The 18,491-nt window shown below is 39.0% G+C and overlaps 1 protein-coding gene across 2 annotated transcripts in view; it reads left to right on the top strand.

The window, feature by feature from the left end:
• The window catches only part of CD44 (CD44 molecule (Indian blood group)), a 49,603-nt gene extending 33,646 nt beyond the window's left edge, over positions 1-15,957 (top strand). For both annotated transcript variants that reach the window (XM_040068593.2, XM_040068594.2), the window contains 3 exons: positions 9,141-9,263; positions 10,521-10,599; positions 12,593-15,957. In XM_040068593.2, coding sequence (XP_039924527.1) covers positions 9,141-9,263; positions 10,521-10,599; positions 12,593-12,809 — 419 coding nt within the window. In that variant the 3' untranslated portion in view covers positions 12,810-15,957. The remainder of the gene's footprint in view (positions 1-9,140; positions 9,264-10,520; positions 10,600-12,592) is intronic.
• Positions 15,958-18,491: the final 2,534 nt, after the last annotated feature.

The following is an 18,491-nucleotide window of genomic DNA, read 5'->3' as shown; positions in this document are numbered from 1 at the left end:
ATATGAACCTACTTATTTGATTCATCCAATCTCAGAAGAAATTCCTTAGGGCCAGCTTTGTAATTGCGCAGTTGAAATAACTCAGAAGAGAAAGTTCATCAGTGTTTTATTTTAAAAAACGCCAAATACACAAACTCAACAGTTAAGTTAGCTTTAATAAATATTAAATAGAGATGCAAGTTGTTGTTTCTATGAGCTCTTCTGCTTCTCGGATGTCTTTTATCTTCCACTGGTCATTGGGATCCTTTTCAGTGTACTTAAATCTTCTGCTGCTCCTGGGTATGCTTTTGTGTGATAAGGTGTCCGAAGGGCTTTTGTTTTCTTTCATATTTCATTTCACATGAAATGCAACAACAAGAAGAAAAAGCCAGAACACAAAAGCCAAACAGCCTTGTTATGTAGACCATGATGATAAGGATAATATGGCTGATGTTGAGTATTTTGATCATTATTGATTCAATCATCATCTTACCAGCAGTAGTTACAAGTGAAAGTGAAAAACATCAAGGACCAACCCAACATCCACTATTACACAGCATTCATTCTGGAGGGATCAGTCAAGAACAAAAACCTGCAAATACCACTGGCAGTATTGAACATGAATTTACTACTGCAGGTGAAAACAATTTTGGAAAGGAAACTTCTACAGGTAATATTACAGGTCACATTTTGGTGAATTTTCAGGGTTTTCTAAAGATTTGGTTTTAGGATTTTTTACTAACATATTTGCGTTTTGAGGCCGTAACATAGGTTCTGTGAGCAAACCTGAGCATTGTTGATATTATATTATTTTTAAAATTAGTCTGTTCTTCAGACTTGTTCTTGGATGTTCGTCTTCTGTTTGTCCTGGATGTCAAGACTTTTAGTATGTTAATTCTGTAACTGTCTCCTACATTTAGTGTTGTGTGTCCTGCAGCCGCAAGCTTTCAACAAGCTATCTACCTGGGTTTTGTCTGTAGGAAACAGAGAAGGCTTAAATGGAAAAACAGTGTGCTGCATTTTTCACTCCTTTGTGAGCTCTGTTCGCTCCCCTGTTGCAAGCCATTATTGGACCTGGGATTTAATTTTTTTCCCCAGTTTTTGTTAATGGCAGTTATATCTAAAAACAATTATCTAAAATGTCTACTCATCCCATTTTTGAACTATGGAAAGATGATACTGGTGATGAAGGGAAGAAAACAAAGCATAATGTAGAATAAGAGAGAGGCTTCTCTCTTTTATTGGTTGAATCAATTGAAACATAAAAGATCAAATGACACTGTAAAGGTGGTAACTGAAAAGTGATATATTTTAATTTCTGTTCCTGTGAATGTACCAAACCTATGAGTTAATGACAGATGTGCTGTACTAAGCACTGCCAACAGTGAATGCACCACAGTCATCATCTGCTCTTGTGGATTATCAAATGCAGGTCTCAATCTGTTATACTACACTACTACAGCAATATACAATGGCCTAATTGCAATTAAAATTGTAACATGCTGTAGCAAATTTCTTACTTAGTTTTTCCCCTTATTGGGTTGAAGGGTTTAAGAGGGTTTATGCCCTTTACAAGATTTGGGTACTCTTTTGCTATGATTGTCTAATAAAAACTGTAGGTTGGTTGATATGGATAGTGTTTTTCTAAATAACTACAATATCAAATATTCTCCAGATGAATGCAGTCTCATTCATTGTGTGCACCATTCACAAATCTGTAGCACGACCTAGCTTCCCCTTTGTCACACTTCCTTGTCTGTTTTCCTGGAGATGCTGCAACTAATGAAACAGTGAAAATTTGAGGGAAAAGAATATATAGCCAACTCACTGAAGTTATGTGATTAAAATCTTACTGATGGGTCATATCCTTGCAGTTAATATATCTTCAGTGTTTTTAATTCTTCATCAGTGAATTTTAGTTTGATATTCAACAATACAAATCCAACAGCAAGATTCAGAGAAATACTTTTGGAAAACAGTAAGACACCTTGATTCTGAAAAGCGTATGCTCAGTTTGAGGAAGGAGTTGGTCCTACTTATGACAGTATGCAGCTTTTCTAAATATAAACCAGGATGAGAAGCAAATCTACTTTACTTCTCTTTGCCATTAAATGTAGTAGACATGAGAGCAAGGCCTGTCATAGAGACGAGAACTGAAGAGGAGAATAATGTGAGAAATGGATCTTTATATACTGAGTTCATAATTGCTTCACCATCATCATGACAGCTATGGTCCCCACCCGTGGGGCCAAACAGAACGACTCAGCACAAGACCCATTGGTGTATCCAGGCTGGGATGAGGAACAGGACCCTGCCACACAGCCTGCTGTAACAGATAGAGTTATTCCCTCTGGAGAGAACAATCATGAAAGAGAGTCTTCCACTACAGGTACTAGCAATAATGTCTGTTATGTATGTTGCATCACTTCTGTCTCTCAGATGGCCTCTCCTGGAAAGATATTGCATGAACTTGTGGACAGGAGTAATTACTGATCTCTTAAAATAGTGGCAAGCTGTAGAGCGATTAATTTTCTCTGAGCTCTGTCTGAATGGTCGTGAAACTGAAGATTTTAATTTTATCTCCATATAAAATATTTGTTCTTTACTTGCCAACAACACTTAGAGGGCTTTTCATTCCACAGTGAAGCATGGCTGTGAAATTGCATCCAGCTCTTCACATAAGTCATACTATTTGGTGCTGCCAGATTATCATAAAACCAAATCCATACTTATGTATATCTGTACCCCAAGAGGTTAATCCATTTAACTTGTGACTATTCACCTGGCAAAAATGTTCTTTTCATAGATTTCCTTGAAATATTTATCTCTCTGGTTCATTCATAGGATGATGAGAGGCAGGAATCTATAAAACTGGCATGACACAACATCGTGATGCATTCTCATATAATGCAGTATTCGTAACATCAAAAAAATGTTCCAAAAACATGGTTTGATTTCTTCTCCTGGAGGTCTCCCCTCTCCATCTGCCACTGGAATCTGTATATTTCGCCAGCATCTTGCTCCAACATGCTGAGCTTAAATGTGGAGCTTAAGGGCCTCTCAGAAGCCAGTGACAGTGTGGAGGAAGAAGCAGAGGCCTTCCTGTCTTCTTGAGTGTCAGTATTGATACCTGTAATGTGAAACGCACTGTAACAATGCCAAGGAAGCTGAGACTCTGTAGGTAGCCTGGGAGGCAGGTCAGGGATCCTTCTGACTGCTGCCTCTGTGTCCTTCCCTGTCTCCACTGCCCTCGGGAATCCTTCTTAATTAAGTAAAAAAGCAGATGAGAATAGCAAATGGATATATCTTACCAAAAACTGTGAGAGAGCAATGACGATATACAGGACACCAGGTCGCACTTCTCTGCCCTTTTTGTGGAGAGAAAAGGGTAACAGTGCTTTGACAGGAACGGGAGGCTTGGATGGGATGGCAATGGAAAGGCCACAGCAGCATACACATGGAATTCAAGTTATTAAATAATCTGTTTAAATCATCTGTTATTAAACCATCATAGCAGCTGCTGTCTCTCCTGATGGTGCCCACCACAAAGAGTCAACTCAATCACTTCTGCCTTGGGATAATGAATCAGAAATGAGCACAGAAGGCATCATGGATCCCACAGATGTCCCTGGGGATGAAGTTCTCCACAGGACCACAGCCCCTATGACCAAAGCTGGTAATGACTCTCCTTCGACGGGTACCAGTAAGAATAATGGGTTGTACTCATTTCTCATGTCTGGTGTGAAATGAGACATTATTTCTTCTGAAACTGACTTCTTTCCCAATCTTTATCGTCTTCAAATCTGCATTCTTGTTGAGAAATTGCAGTGCACATGTTTTTATGTTGCATGTGAATATCCCAACAAGAATTCCTGTCTGTTTAAGGATATCTCTTTCCCTGCATCCCCTGACTTTGCTCAGGTGTATTTTTAACTGAGAAAGCAGTTGCTTTTTGGAGGTGGCTGGTAGTGTAAGTGTTTGTTTTTCATATCTGGTCGTTCCTGATCTTAATATTTCAACGTATTCTGTTAATACTGTAAAATTTGAAATTATATATTGGTGTTTGTTCATGTAGTAGTTCAAGGTTCTAACTAAAATTCCCAAACTCTGCACATTATCCATTTAAAATTACCCTCATTCAAAATGCTGCTTCTTTATTTGATACAGTAAGACATTTTTTTATTACACTGTAGTTGTTTGGAACTTCTTGCATCTTTTCTCCCCGCATTTTCTAAAAAAGAAATTCTAAGGAAAAATTAGTAGATATCCTTCTGCTTTTCTTCCTCAAAATCAATTTTTGTCTGGATTATGTAATCCTCAACATTTAGGACTTGACAGAGAGCTATGAAAACTACAAGTTTTGTGGATTATAAATACGGCTTGTAGATTAAAATGTAGTTGTGTTCTCTATCATCTACTCATATTTTCTAAATATGAATAGGACTCTGTAAAGTTTCCCAGTTCACTGTTTTAAAGCTTTATGAGGTCAGTTGCAAATATGAAAACCTAAGTATGATTTTGCAATTTGTTCAAATGTTTTAAATCAAGTAATTCTAATCTAATTCCTGTGTAACAACTGGAATTCTTAGTCTGAAAATAATATTGCTATCTCCTCTCTTCTAAACAGTGTACACTAAGTGTCTTCAAAACCAATATTTTAGGCTGTATTGTGAATATTGGTGAAGGAAGAGACAACCCAAAAAGTGTGTGTCATATGCAGAGAATATTCTTTGTTTGTGGCTTTGGTTTGGTTTGGTTTTTTATGTTTTTCTTTTCACTGCATAGTCTACATAGGCTAATAAACAAAAAAAAGGTAGAGATCACTAAAATAAAGATGGAGTAATATGTAAGGTGCATTTTAAAAATGTTTTTGAAGTTAACTTGGCCATCATCACAGCAGTCACAGCCTCCACTGACATTCTGGCACCAGATGATATAACCCAGGAAGCATGGGCACCTCACCTTGTGGTAACAGCTGCTTCCTCTCCTGATGATGTCCACCACAAAGAGCCAACTCAAACACCTCTGCCTTCGGATGATGAACCAGGACAGGGCACTGAAGGCATCGCAAATCCCACGGATACGCCCAGAGATGAAAACCTCCACAGGACCACAACCAGTGTGACCGAAACTGGTAATGACTCTCCTCTGATGGGTACCAGCAAGAATAATGGATCATACTCATTTCTCATGTCTGGTGTGAAATGAGACATTATCTCTGCTGAAGATGCCTCCTTTCACTATCTTTCTTATCCTGGGGATCTTCATTCTTAGCGTGGACTTGCGGTGAAAAAATCTGTCACAGGATCTGTGAGCAAGGCATAAAGGACTCCTTGCTGGTGCACTAGGTGGTTTCTGTCTTTTCCTGAAGCATGCTTTTGGGCGATCTCCTAAATGCTCTGTGAGACATGCACTTTGGTGATTCCAAATCCCCAGCCTCATCTCCCTTTCTTCTGCATCAGTGGGATCAGACTGGATATGCTTTGGTACGGTGACTGGCGTGGTGGAAGTGCTCTTGCAGGTTAATCAGATTACTTGGTCCTATGATTCAGCAGCAGCACCATCACTGGGGAGTGGTGTCCAAGTGGTGAGGGCAGGGCGTTCATAGAATTACATCCCTTAAATTTTGCCATCAGTTCCTTGCATCTCTTCCCCTGTGTATTGCCGGGCAAGACAGACAGAGGTGAGGCTGCTTACTCCTGAGTTACAGGGTCAGGTTGCTGCTGCTGAAGTCTATTCTTCTAAAGGTCTCCCCTTTCCATATGTCACTGGGATCTGTATATGTCACCAGCATCTTGCTCCAACATGCTGAGCATAGGTGTGGAGCTTAAGGGTCTCTCAGAAGCCAGTGACAGCGTGGAAGAAGAAGGAGAGGCCTTCATGTCTTCTCTCTTCCTTCTGTGCTTTGCATGAGGAAGGTGAAGGTGCTTTCTGGCTTGCTGTGGCCCAGGAAATGATCTGGGTGGTGGTTTTTGTCAGTGCTCCCTGCTCATGGCACCATCATGACAGTTGTTGAGTCCATGGATGATGCTGACCAAGAGAAAGCAACCAAGGAGCCACTGGCACCTGGCACCACAACTGGAAGGGAAAGTGAACCAGCAAACCCCACAGATGATTCCCATACCCATGGGATACCTGGAGTTTTTTCAGACATTGAGGACCGTTTTATTCCCTTGCAGACTCCTCTTACTACCAGTAAGAAAAAACAATTATAACCATTTTCATTTATCCATCCAGTTGTTATTGAGGATAATGGCTATTGTCCAAAAATGTGTACTAAGCATAATCGTAAATGGTTGTCATATCGTGATTTCCTTTTTGGGTTTTGTTATTGGCTTCAACCTGCTGATAAGATGTCATGAATGGTACCTCTTTCTGGTAAAAACATCAGCTAAAAGGCTGAAAATTGTATTTTAAAAATAAGCTTTCCTTATATTCTGTTATCAGCATGTCATAACACAACTATTGAAATGAAGAAGTGCAAACTTTCTGCTTGTGCCCATACATTTGTGATAGAATTTTGTCTTTCTTTTTTTGCTGGCCACAAATGACAGCTATGTGACTCTTAGCTATCTGTAACAGCTCTACATTAGCTGAATATGTACAGAAGAAAGGTAATGCTCTGTGACACCATTTTTTCCTAGCTGTATGTGTTGTTGGTATCTTTCCAGTGATAAATTGTAACTGTCACTGGGCTGTAAATGGCATTTCATTTGTAAACAGCCTTGTTTTTCAAAGGGTTATTCTTCTGATCAAGTCAGTGCAGTTACCAGTGTTTGCTTATTACACTACATATAGCCTTTGGTATTTTTTTAATGCGTTGGCCATGTGCTAGTAATATGGGAAAAGAAGGGACTTTTCCTTATTCCCAAAAGTAGTTTCCATACAAATAGCCGTCCTAACAGTAAGGGTTTTTTTCCCCAGTTCAGCTAATCCAAACACTGTTTTCACCCACTTTCTTGGAAGTTAGTGGAACTATTCCAGAGCAGAATTTGGTCAATGCTCTGTGGGAATTCATTGCTGATAAACAAGATTATGTACCTATATTTTTACAGCATTATACAGAAAACACTTGAAAACTAATTCCCTTAATAATTCATTAATATTAATATATTGTGAGATAGAACTAGGGCTAATAATTTTTTCAATCATTTTTTTATAAACCAGTAAATTCAGCTCTAACAAAATTGCCTGGTTATAGTATTTTGACATAGGCATAGCACTATAGATGCAAAATACATATTTAACAAAATTTTATTTGACAGCTAAAGCCTTTTTTAATGATGCCTTCCTACTGAAACTCATTTCTTTCATTTTGCAGGCCCTACTCACTTAATTAATCTAAGCTGCCCTCTTAATTTTATGTGCAGACATTACGCACTATGAAAAAATGTTTGCTACCTTTCTGTTTTGAGCACATAAAACCTGTAAGAACTGGTTTGAAACTTTTTCAGTGGGAATATCTGCATTGAATCTTTGCATTGTCAGTACCCTGGCAAAAGGCTCAGAGGGCCATTTTCTCGAAACACTTCCACTTTTCATTTACCTTCTTTTGGTGCATTTTAGGAACACAGTGTACAGGAATTACTAAGACACTACCATTGTCATCAAAAAGTTTATTCATTGAATGGTTCTTCCACTTGTAATGTTGCCCAATACAGGTGAAATGGAATGGAAAAGATTAATGAATATATTGTTAAAGGCCTTCTCTGATAAAATGTTTGATGTACCGTACCACTTTTTCTTTTCACTTGCTTTTTTTCTGCAGCAATGTTTAAGCAGTGGTCAGATATCACACTAAATGTCCAAGTGTGCACAGAACATGAAGTCGGTCCGCTGAAGGAACACAAAAAAATAAAAGTCCATAAAGAAAAAAAATCTAATATGTTACCAACATGAAATGTAGAGAGATTTTGAGGATCCCTCCCTGACACTTGCAAGCATCTCCCCAGAGCCAGAACAGCAGGGAACGTGGCTGATCCCTGCTTCTTCTTCTCAGTGCTCAGGGGAGCAGCAAATGTAGCAGGTTTCTAAGCACAGAAATTTTAATAAATGTCTGAATGCCATTCTAAGGGGTTTTGTGGAGGAAAAGCTCTGGTATTTTTCGAAGATGATAAAAAGCACTTTAAAAAATCTGCTGAGATGCAGACAAATTAGGAGGTCCCTCCTTCTCAGCATTCTTTGGCGCTAGATCGAGACTCTTAATTGTTGAATTTGTGCTCTGTCCTTTGTTGTGAGATAGCACCAAAAAACACTCCAGTCAATAAGTTTTTTTGTTAATAAAAATAATAAAAACATCTGGAAAATTCATGAACTGTTTGCTGGCTATGCTTCACAGAGGGAATTAAACACGCTTCTCAGTTTTGCATTTGCCAGCTGTTACTAGGAAATGAGATCAGAAATGCTGGTTGCAATGTGTGTTAAAGAAAAATAACTTTACAGCTGATTGGAGTTAGTGTTTAATTTCTTAGAGTCTGGAAGAATTCAGAGAAGTGCAGATCTGTAATATATTTTTTTGTACTGGTAATGAAGCACTAGTCCCAAATGAAATTACTGTATCTACAGCCTACTGATAATTTTCGACTTGGAATATCCTTCTAGTAATAGCATGTGCCAGGAATTTAATTGCATAAAAGTTTAAGCAGTATGGCCAGCTTAGAAAATATAAGAGACTGATGTAAAATCTAATACTGTCTTGGAACCAAATTACACAACTTATTGAAAAGGACAAGGGAATCCACATCTAGGTTTGCAGAGAACAATTTTTTTCTATTAGGCAAAAAAGACTTTTAATTTTTGGAGTCCCACTCTTTATCTGTCAAAGTCACAAGCATTCAGAGAACTATTGCTCTATTTTATGGCAGCATTAGAGTTTTAGGCATTCTGTTTTATCCTGTGTCGGAATAGAATTGAAACATAGGAGGGAGACGATAGGGGAAAACCATGGGTTTTGCTTCTCAAAATACTAAAGCTAGCCATAGCTCAGATGAGAGTCATGCTTATAGTCTATGTGATAGTTTTCAGTACAAACACTCTAATTGCGTCAGCATGGACTTTCTAGAGTAGGATTTTTACATTGTTAAAGTCACAGCCTTCGCATGTTGCTGTTAAATATTCATCGAGCAAATTTGGCCTAATGGGTGGGGCTTTTTGTTCTTTAGGCTCTACCTCTAGTGAATACGATAACCAAGGACCACACAAGGGACATTATGAATCCACCACTTCCCCTGGAGAGACAACCACAACAGAAATATCTTCACAACCAAGGCCGGCCCCTGTACCAGGTGGGTTTTTGTAGTCAAATGTTTTAAAAATACAATACAGATTTGTCTTCATATGAACTGAAGTAAGCGATGAAAATGAAGTCAAATATGGTTGTTCAGGCTTTGTTCTGAATCAGAAAATATTCAGCATTTCACAAGTAGTCTGAAAAATGAAGTATATTATAACCCATATAATTTTTCAGCAGTATCAAGATGAGAGAAACCATGCATTTGGAGAATGGGATAAGGATTCAATTAACTTTTGGAAATTGAAATTAAATCAGGCAAAACTCAGTAAAGTTGTATGCATAGTATCATATCCATGAGAATGTTCAGCGAAAATAACAGCTGAGACAAGCTCTCCAGAATAGAGCTTGCAGACTAAAGCAGAATAAAAAGAAGCCAACACCATGATACAGCTGCAAAAGAATGCAAATATATTCTGGGACTTATTAGTGGTAATTTTTAAAACAGAGAAAGTAATTATCCCACTCAGGCCTAGCAAGTCCAGAGCTGAAACTCTGTGTTTAGTTCAATGCATTGCATTAGTCACATGGGAAATAAACTGGAGAAATTTACCTTTCCAAAATTTTCTGGAGAAAACAGAAAATATTGGAAAGGTAACCTTTGAGGCACCTTTTGAAGAACTCATCATTTGCAGGGAAAACTATAGGGAGATATAAGAAGAGCATGCTACGAAAAGAATGCCTATCAGTTTTTCACCATGGAGTACTAATAATTAACTCATTAGAAGAGGTAATTTTCTTCAAATGAAATGTATGAGTCTTGTTAAACAAGGGTCAGTTGTTTCAAGCAAAGATAAAGGACATAGTTCTTGGGAGAGGACTCCCATCTGTAATGGTAGCAGGTCTATAACGGTAGTAGAGAGTAGGCAACTGGGAAGGTTTTGAAACCTTTTTCACTAAAAATGTGCTAAAAGTCATCCTGCTACTGTGCCTGGGATTGCAGCTGTATCATGCTAAGCCTTTTCTTTTGCCATTGGAGTCAATTAGTGAAACATCTCCTCTTCACCTATGCCCACCAAAGTGCCTACAGCTGACAGCAGTGATGGGGTGTCTTATCTGAGCTGGCCTGTGTGTAGCTGAACGATGAAAATGTGTTTGATTTGCACAGAAAGACTTTGTAAGCCAGACAAAGCTAGGAAGCTAGGAAAAGAGTGTGACAGCTTAAAGGAAGTAGAAGAGATTGTGTTTTTGCAGTTCTGTGAAGTGGCAAAACCACATGAGCTCTCTCCCGCTCCCTCCTCTGTCCCTGCAGACTGGCTGATCATCGTGGTAGCTCTCGTGGTGCTTGCGCTGATCCTTGCGGTATGCATTGCAGTTAACAGCCGCAGAAGGTAAGGACACGCCTCTTCATTTCCAAAACACGCTGCCTTGCTTTTTTCTTCCTTGAGAGTCTCCGAAACTTTGTGAAAGAGTGGAGTAGCAAACCACAGGGAAGAGCATCCTCTGCAAAGTTCTGCGGCTTGGGGTGTGGGTACCCAGGTCACCATGTCCTGCACAGGTCACACATCAGCCTTCACACTCACCTGCAACCACTCACGTGAAGTCAGCAGCTAAAGGAACCATTTGGTCTGGTGAATGGAAACTTAACTATATAGATCACAGAAAATTAATTGCCCTCTAACTATTAGTTATTATTGGGAAAATCGTGTTCACAGAGCATGGAAGTTGTGAGGTGAACATAGACAGTGACAACCACAGGACGAGCGAGGAATAATCCTCCACCTTTAAAGCCTTGTCTGTGTGCAGTGTGAAGGGCTCTCTGAGACAATCACAGCCGTTCTGTGAAAACCTGGCAATATTTTCCTTCTGAACAAGAGCCAGTACCACAGCTGGCCCTCACAAGCACACATGCTAATGCTGCTCTCAGAGCTCTCAATAGCTGTATCTACTCAGTTTTACAGATGAGGTAGCTGAGGAGTGAAAAGTAATGCAGCAATCTGTGCAGAGTTAGCTGAGAAATTGGAAAAACCCTAGCATAAAGGATAGGCTATAGTAATCTTACCTCTTCCTTTTCTCTGGGTGCTGTTCTTGGTTGGTTACTTCCCAATTGTCTTCAACAGCTTTTTGCTACTTGAATGTTAAAATTGACCATGAATGTGATTTTAAGTATTTTTTTTTTTTTTTTAATCAGAATGACCATATAATATGTGGAGATTTTTGTTCAGGAAGCAGTGAGCACATTTTTTCCTAGTCTGTTGGCTGCAGAGCACCCTGAGCTGCTCTTTTAAGAGGCTGTGGAGCTCCACAGCTCCTGGCTGGCATCTTTTGACATTTTATGGCTGCAGAGCAGGAAATCATTCCCAAGGGTGTGTGTAGCATTAGCAGAGTGAACTGAGCTACTTCAGATAAAATAACCCTCATCTATGAGTCAGTAGGCATGAAAAAAATGGTATTTCAGAAGGATAATAGTAAAATTGAACAGCCAAATTAGCCATTCAGGAGAAAATATCTTCATTTAAGAAGAAAGCACTTGAAAGTCCAACTTCACAGGCACACTGTCCCTCTTAGGCATGCTAGGCTATGCATATTCAGTTTACACAAGGCTGTTTGAGGACAAGTAGGATGTCCAGCGCTGTGCAGCCAGAGAGCCATCTACACAGTAAATCTGACAGCAGTGTAAGTACTTTTTTACCACACTGAAGGATACCCAGCCCACGATAACCAGTGTGCATCGGCTTTGGACTGCTGACTCTTTAAACGATTTTGTGTGTGTGTGCGTTTTAATACAGAGCTACATATAAAGTTTATTGGACAGCCCTGCAGCGAGTGTAACTGTAAAAGCACAGTACCTATTTCCTACCTGAACATTCCAAGGAGCTCTGCTGCAGACAGCAGCAAGAGCAGTTCTCCGTATTTCCTTACTGTTGGTTGGCTTCTAAGCTTGACATGCTAATGCAAAAAAAACAACCCCAGTTTTCTTGTTTAATGAAGTGAGACCTTGATCCAGATTTTCTGCTTGCTTAAGAATTCGTGAATTTTCAAAGCTCTGGTCCCAAGCCTGGATTTAGAGGGTGTCCTTACAGTGGAGGTATTTGCAAAGTTCATTAATGTGGATATATTTAAATGATAGAAAATATTTTCTAGCATTCAGTAATGAAAGTTTTTGCTATAAGTGAGCTCCTGATAAATTTTATGCATCTAATGGTGGACGCTTTCAAAAATAAAATATGCAATATGGAGAAAATTTACACTTTGTATGGTATAAGTCTGCACTGGCAGACATGAGTTTAATTTCCAATCACCTTTTCCTAAATATTGACCTTCGTTTTTTAAATTATTTTTGTTAGACACTATTTATAATATTTTATTTTTATTTCTTTCTAGATGTGGGCAGAAGAAAAAGCTAGTGATTAACAATGGCAAAGGGGCAGTGGAGGACAGGAAGACAAGTGAATTAAATGGAGATATCAGCAAATCACAAGAAATGGTGCACTTGGTTCATAAAGAACAGTCAAATGACCGAACACAAGCATGTGATGAATTCCTGACTGTTAATGAAACACAAAATCATCACGAGTTTGACATGAAGACTGGAGTGTAATGGTACCACAGTGCCGAACAGATCAGGGCTGGGGAAACCAAAATCATGTGGAACTTGAACAGGAATTCACAGATGCACTGTGCTACTGATGTCTTTTCAACATAAGCATAAGTTCTGTTTCTTTTTAATCACTTTGCCAAGATGCCTGAGTTTAAAAATTGACATGTGTTTTCTGAAATACACCCCCAAGAGTTGCATAATGCTTTCAGTTCCCAGTCCCTTCACAGAGGACTCTCACTGTGTCCTGGATGTTAGGAGGCATACAAGTTTGTATCATTATTCACCAGATGGAAGGTCTTCACTGTGTGGAACTAAAGAAGTATCCAGGCACTCCATCCTACAGATATTTAAAAGTATTAAACATGCCATGGTACAGAAGTAAGTGAAGAAAAATTTCAAGAGAAAAGAAGTCAAACTTAAACCCAAAAGGCATCTTCTACAATGTCTGCAACATCAGAATCCTTCAGAAATGCCTTCCAGCCAGGAATAGCAGTGGGTACATTCAGAATCCGCCAGTATAAACAAAAAGTGACATTTTATAATTATGTGTGGCTTGGTCTGCAACGAGGGAAACCCAGAAGGAGAAAAATTATTTATCTCTATTTTTAAATATCTATGGACATACAGCAAGTCTTCATGGGAGGGGTAATAAAGGCATGAAAACACGAGCTGAAACATAATAAACTTCTATTCCTTATTATCCTAGCAACCTGTACAATTATCCTTCAGTTTTTGAGATGTTCTCCCACTCCTTATTCATTGGTCCAAGTTTGTGCATGTTTTTAATGAGCCTGTTAGTTAAGATAATGAATAGAACAAAATGACCCCAGCTCTATCACATATGCACAAATCAAGCAATTGAATCACTAGGGAAGCTGACCGTATTTTGTTCCTGAAAATAGGTCTCTATATTGTGCTCCTTTTTACTAAGGAGATGCTGAGCCTATTAATTTTTTTTTCCCCTATAGCTATTATATTATATGAGATTGCTGATATTTTAGAAGTCGCTTTTCTATGATCTTGCTCGTTTCCTCAGCACTATATTTCATCTACATTTTTTCCATCTGCCTTTTAAAAACACCAAAAAGAAACATTGCTTACTTTTTGGTACCAGAAGTTCAATTTCCACAGAAAAGATCAAAGCAAATGAAAGGAAACCCTTCCCAGCCATGTAATATAGTAGAGTAGGTGAGCTGCATTGTTACATGCTTTTGTTACGTCCTTGTGTGTCTGTTATGAAAAAGTATTTGTATTAAGCTATGATGCTGTGCATTATATTGATATGAATTGTCAGGAAAAAAAATTATTTGCTACTAGTGGTCTGTGCCATTTTTAAGAAAGCTTTTTGGAATGGAGGGAGAATTGTAACTTCTAATTGGACTGCCCCAGGGAATGCAGGGAAGAGCGTTGGTCTGTGTCAGCTGTGGGATGTGGAGGGGCTGTAGCAGGGTTAGTCAGGAGTTCTGTTCACTGACCATAGCCCCTGCCTTTGAAACTGTTCTGCTAAAGTATGTTATTTAACGCTCTCCATCTGAAGTAGTTTGGAGGATGAGCATTCAGCTGGCTAAATACTGACTTTAGCTAGCGCTGATCTTTACTGGAACACAAAGCACAAGACTGCTGATTATATTTCTGAGTCACAGCCCTCCAGCAGTTTCCCATGTGCTTCATGGAAAGGCTCAAGTGCCCTGGCATCTGCTGGCAGAGCTCCTCAGGGCAATTTACACTTGGGAAAGAATTCCCAAGTCAAGGTGATGTTTTAAAATCTACATAGGATATTTTCTGACCTTATGTAGGTCAGATATTTCATCTGTGAATAGTGTATTAATTTTCGTTTAATGTTTTTAAGCACACCTTTTTATTTGTCATTAGAAATCAAAAATATCTGTTGAAGGCTGTGTTTAAATTGGTGTTAGGTACTCATTCCACTAAGTATGGAGATCCAGAGTAAGAAATATTCCTCTCTTTAAATCCTAACTGAACGTATGTCTCAGTGAGAAGGACATATTTCATTGTCTTGGAGGGTAAATTTCTCTTCTAGAAAAACAATCTGTGGCATGTTATCAATCTCCCTATTCAGAAGCTGAATGAAGAAATCCACAAACTTCTTTGTAATTTATCTTCTAGTTAGTAGCTATAAAAGCACAGACAACACTGGTTGGGTTCTTTGTATATTTTTAAATAGGAGATGCTCAAGAGGCAATGCCATCATTTTATATATGCTGATTCTTTTTAGATTATGTCCTGTGACTTACGTGTAATTGTTTCATAATAGTTTCAAAACTAGACAGCCATTTCATATACAGTACATATTTTTATTAATCTTGCTTTTATTATGAGGGATTGTTGTGTGTATATATTTTTATATAGAGCACTTGATATATTTGCATATTTATTTAATAGATTAATCAGAATGAAAGAAAATGCCATCTCTAAATTGTAACTAGAAATAGTATTGCTAAAAAAAAATTGGACATTAAAATAAGCTTCCAAAATAAACCTGATTCCACACTGAGGATAAAATGTAAGTCCAGCTGTTAGTGGGAGAGAAGTATTCAGCTGGAGAGTCGCGTTGAGTACTGTGATGGTTTTTTCTGCTTGCAAATTCCAAGCCAGGCTGAGGTGAATGCTGTGCGACCTTGTCTGCTCTGCTGGCCTCCCATGGGCTCCACAGATGCTCTTGGAGTTAGTGATGAACTCAGCCTCCCCTCAGAAGCAGACAACAGCTACAACAACTTGGTTCGGTTTAAGATCAGCCCAGTAAGACCTTGACGACCATTCCTGGCTCACTGACCCAACAGCATTTGGAGAGTGCAGCATCCAGCAAGTTCCAGCCCTTCCTTCTGGGTGCTGACAGGCTGTCTTGGTCTATCCTTGCCGCCTAAGAAGAGTGAAGATCTCTCCGGAAGTTGCTAAGGAGGTCAGACCCTACCACCAGCTTGTGTTATTCCTTTGTCTTGAGAAGTTACGAACAAATGTGATCCAGACCAGTGGAAATACTGTCTAAGGCAGCAAGCATATTTAAGAGGGGCTCTGTATGTTTTATGGGAATGTAATATTTTCATGAAGCAATGCAGCCTGGTTGTTTAATCTGTATTTTGTTGAAATTCTGAAAAGGAATATTTGATTAAAGCAGAGAAAGGATGCGCAGCTGTCATGTCTGCCTTTGTGGATGTGAAACCCTTTCCACAATACCAGTTCCAAAACTGCACTTTTGCAGTTTTTCACATGATAGGGATGGTTTTTGTGTGTCCCTTGTCAACAACAACAGCCTCTGTACTAATTGGTTTGAAGCATATTGCCTGGAATATTTTTAGGACACAATTGCCAAGTGTCTCTTTAGCACGTATCATTCTGGTTAGGCTGATCCTAATTATTCTTTCTGTAGATGAAGGAAATAAATCCTCTGACAACTGTGCTCTGCCTCCGCATACAAAGGGTATTTTGTAAGTCAGCAGTTAATAGGTTTATTTTAAGCTATATTAGGCCATTAGACAATATTTATTTCTTAATCTTTATTAAACAGTTTGAGAGTCTGATTCCTCTGAGTCTCAGCAAGAGCTCTGATTAGTAAAATACCAGCCCTTTTGGTAACCACAGGTTCTGACTACTTCTCTGTGGAAGGGAGAAGGACAAAAGGTGGCAGGAAAAGGGCTGTTCCTTGGGGTGTGGTTCCAGTGTGTGGGAGTGGGTGACAAAATTCTTGTTCCTTACGCGTGGAAAGAATTGTGCAAAGGTGTTTTGGGCGTGGTGCTCTGGGGGATTCAGGACAGAGGGAGAACACAATTTCTGGGAAAGGCTGTAAAAGGAGAGTGAAATTTCTTTACTACAAGTGGGAAAGTACCTTAACACCCCAAGAACTCTGGCACTCAAAGGTTTCACAACTGTGAGTGGGAAAAAAGAGCCTTTTCCTGTGAACCTCCCCCACCTCCAAGCCATCTTCTACATCCACCACCTCATTTGAAGACTGATTTTGAATTTTCCCCTGGTAGCTTATTTCTCACTATTGCTATGCCCTGCTGCGTGTGGCATCCCCAATGCTGGGGGCAAAGAGCTGTGGCAGAGGAGAGGCAAATTTAGCCAAGATGAGCAACAGTGTCTTCTGTACAGCACAGGGACTGCATTTTTTGTCTTCTCTTACTCACCCCTTTGGAGTAAGGTTAGGAAAGACAAGATTTCAAAAACATTTCTGAGAGGGACTGATTTGATTTTTATTTATGCCTTAATGTAAGTTATACATGAGGTGAAAAGTTACTGTAAGGACTGTATATGTGCTGAAAGCCCTAACATCTCCCAGGTGTTGAGGATGCCTGGGAAAAAATGCCTGGGAAATGGAGCTGTGGGAGCAGCCTCAGCAGACAAAAGCAGTTGCTCTCTCCATCTCCCTTTTTCTCTCTCTGGTAGCTTTTCTATCCCACTCTGATCAGAACTATATCCTTTCTCTATCAAGGAATGGTTCTCAGGTGCAGTATTTGCTGCTTTTGGGCACTATCTTCATCTGGAAAATCTCTCAAAATGAGTCCTCCCCAGCTCCTCTTACAGTGGGATGGGACAATTCTGCTTCTTGCTTATCTTCCTGTTTTGACAGTGCAAGGCTGGTACAGATCTTCCCATTGGTCAAATGAGCTGCATAGGGGTTTTTCAAAAGTTAAAACTGTAGAAGAGAATCCACCATCAAAGCAGCTCTCCTGACCTCAAGACAGTTGATTATTAAAGTGCAGGTAAAGCAGGGGCAGTGAAAGCAGTACATAGGCTTTAAACACAGTCTTCTTTCAATTTTGTCTGGATGGCTCCAGCAAGCAATAGAAAGGTTTTGTCTGAGTGACACCTTCGGGGAGTATCAGGCTTTTTATTAGAAAAGTTTTATGTAAAGGAATTTATTAATTTATATCCTACTCTACAGGCAAAAGGGGTTTGGATGAAAAAGTGGGGTAATGAGACCAGCCTTTATGCATTCTCTGCCACAAAAAGATGTGCACTGAACACTGATGTGAATGTTGTTAGCTTTTCTTAAATAAAAAATAATAAAAAAAAAAAAAATAAAAATTATGAAGTTTTGGACAAAAACAAGTCCACAAAACCTGTCAAAAAAGAAGATGACTTTTTTTCTCAGAAACAGACAGTTTCAGCTAGTTTTAAAGTTCCAGATAGAAGATACAGCAGTACAAATTTCCTTTTTCTGTTTGTTTGGTTGTTTTTTTTTTTGGTTTGTTTGTTTGTTTGTTTGTTGGGTTGTTGTTTTGTTTTTTTTTTTTTTTTTTTTGGTTTGGGGTTTTTTGGGGTGTGTGTGTGGAGGGGAAGATTCTCCCTTTCTAATACATAGTATAAGCTTTCCCTTTGTATTAAAATGAAATTCTTAGAAGTATTTTATGGTCCCATTGGGGGAAAAAAAAAAAGAAGAAGAAAAAAAAGTATGTGCAAATCTACGACAAAACAGGATTGTTCAAGTCTAAGATGTCATCAATTTAAGTACATTTATCAGAAAAGTCTCCAGCATTTTTTATAGAAAATTTAGGAAAAGTCTCACTCAAACACCCACTTAACTTAGAATTTAGGTCAACAGCAGCTTTCTTCTGGTGCTGAAGCTGAGGCACAGCTGAGATTAGGGGTACGTAGGCTGGCAGTGGTAAATCAGCATATGGCTCATAGGTGTTGGAGACTCTGTATGTCCAGAAACTTTTA

Source organism: Hirundo rustica, chromosome 6 (assembly GCF_015227805.2).
Source record: "Hirundo rustica isolate bHirRus1 chromosome 6, bHirRus1.pri.v3, whole genome shotgun sequence".
Lineage (NCBI taxonomy): Eukaryota > Metazoa > Chordata > Aves > Passeriformes > Hirundinidae > Hirundo > Hirundo rustica.
Note: the sequence above shows the minus strand (reverse complement) of the source record. Positions and strands in the feature narration are given on the sequence as shown.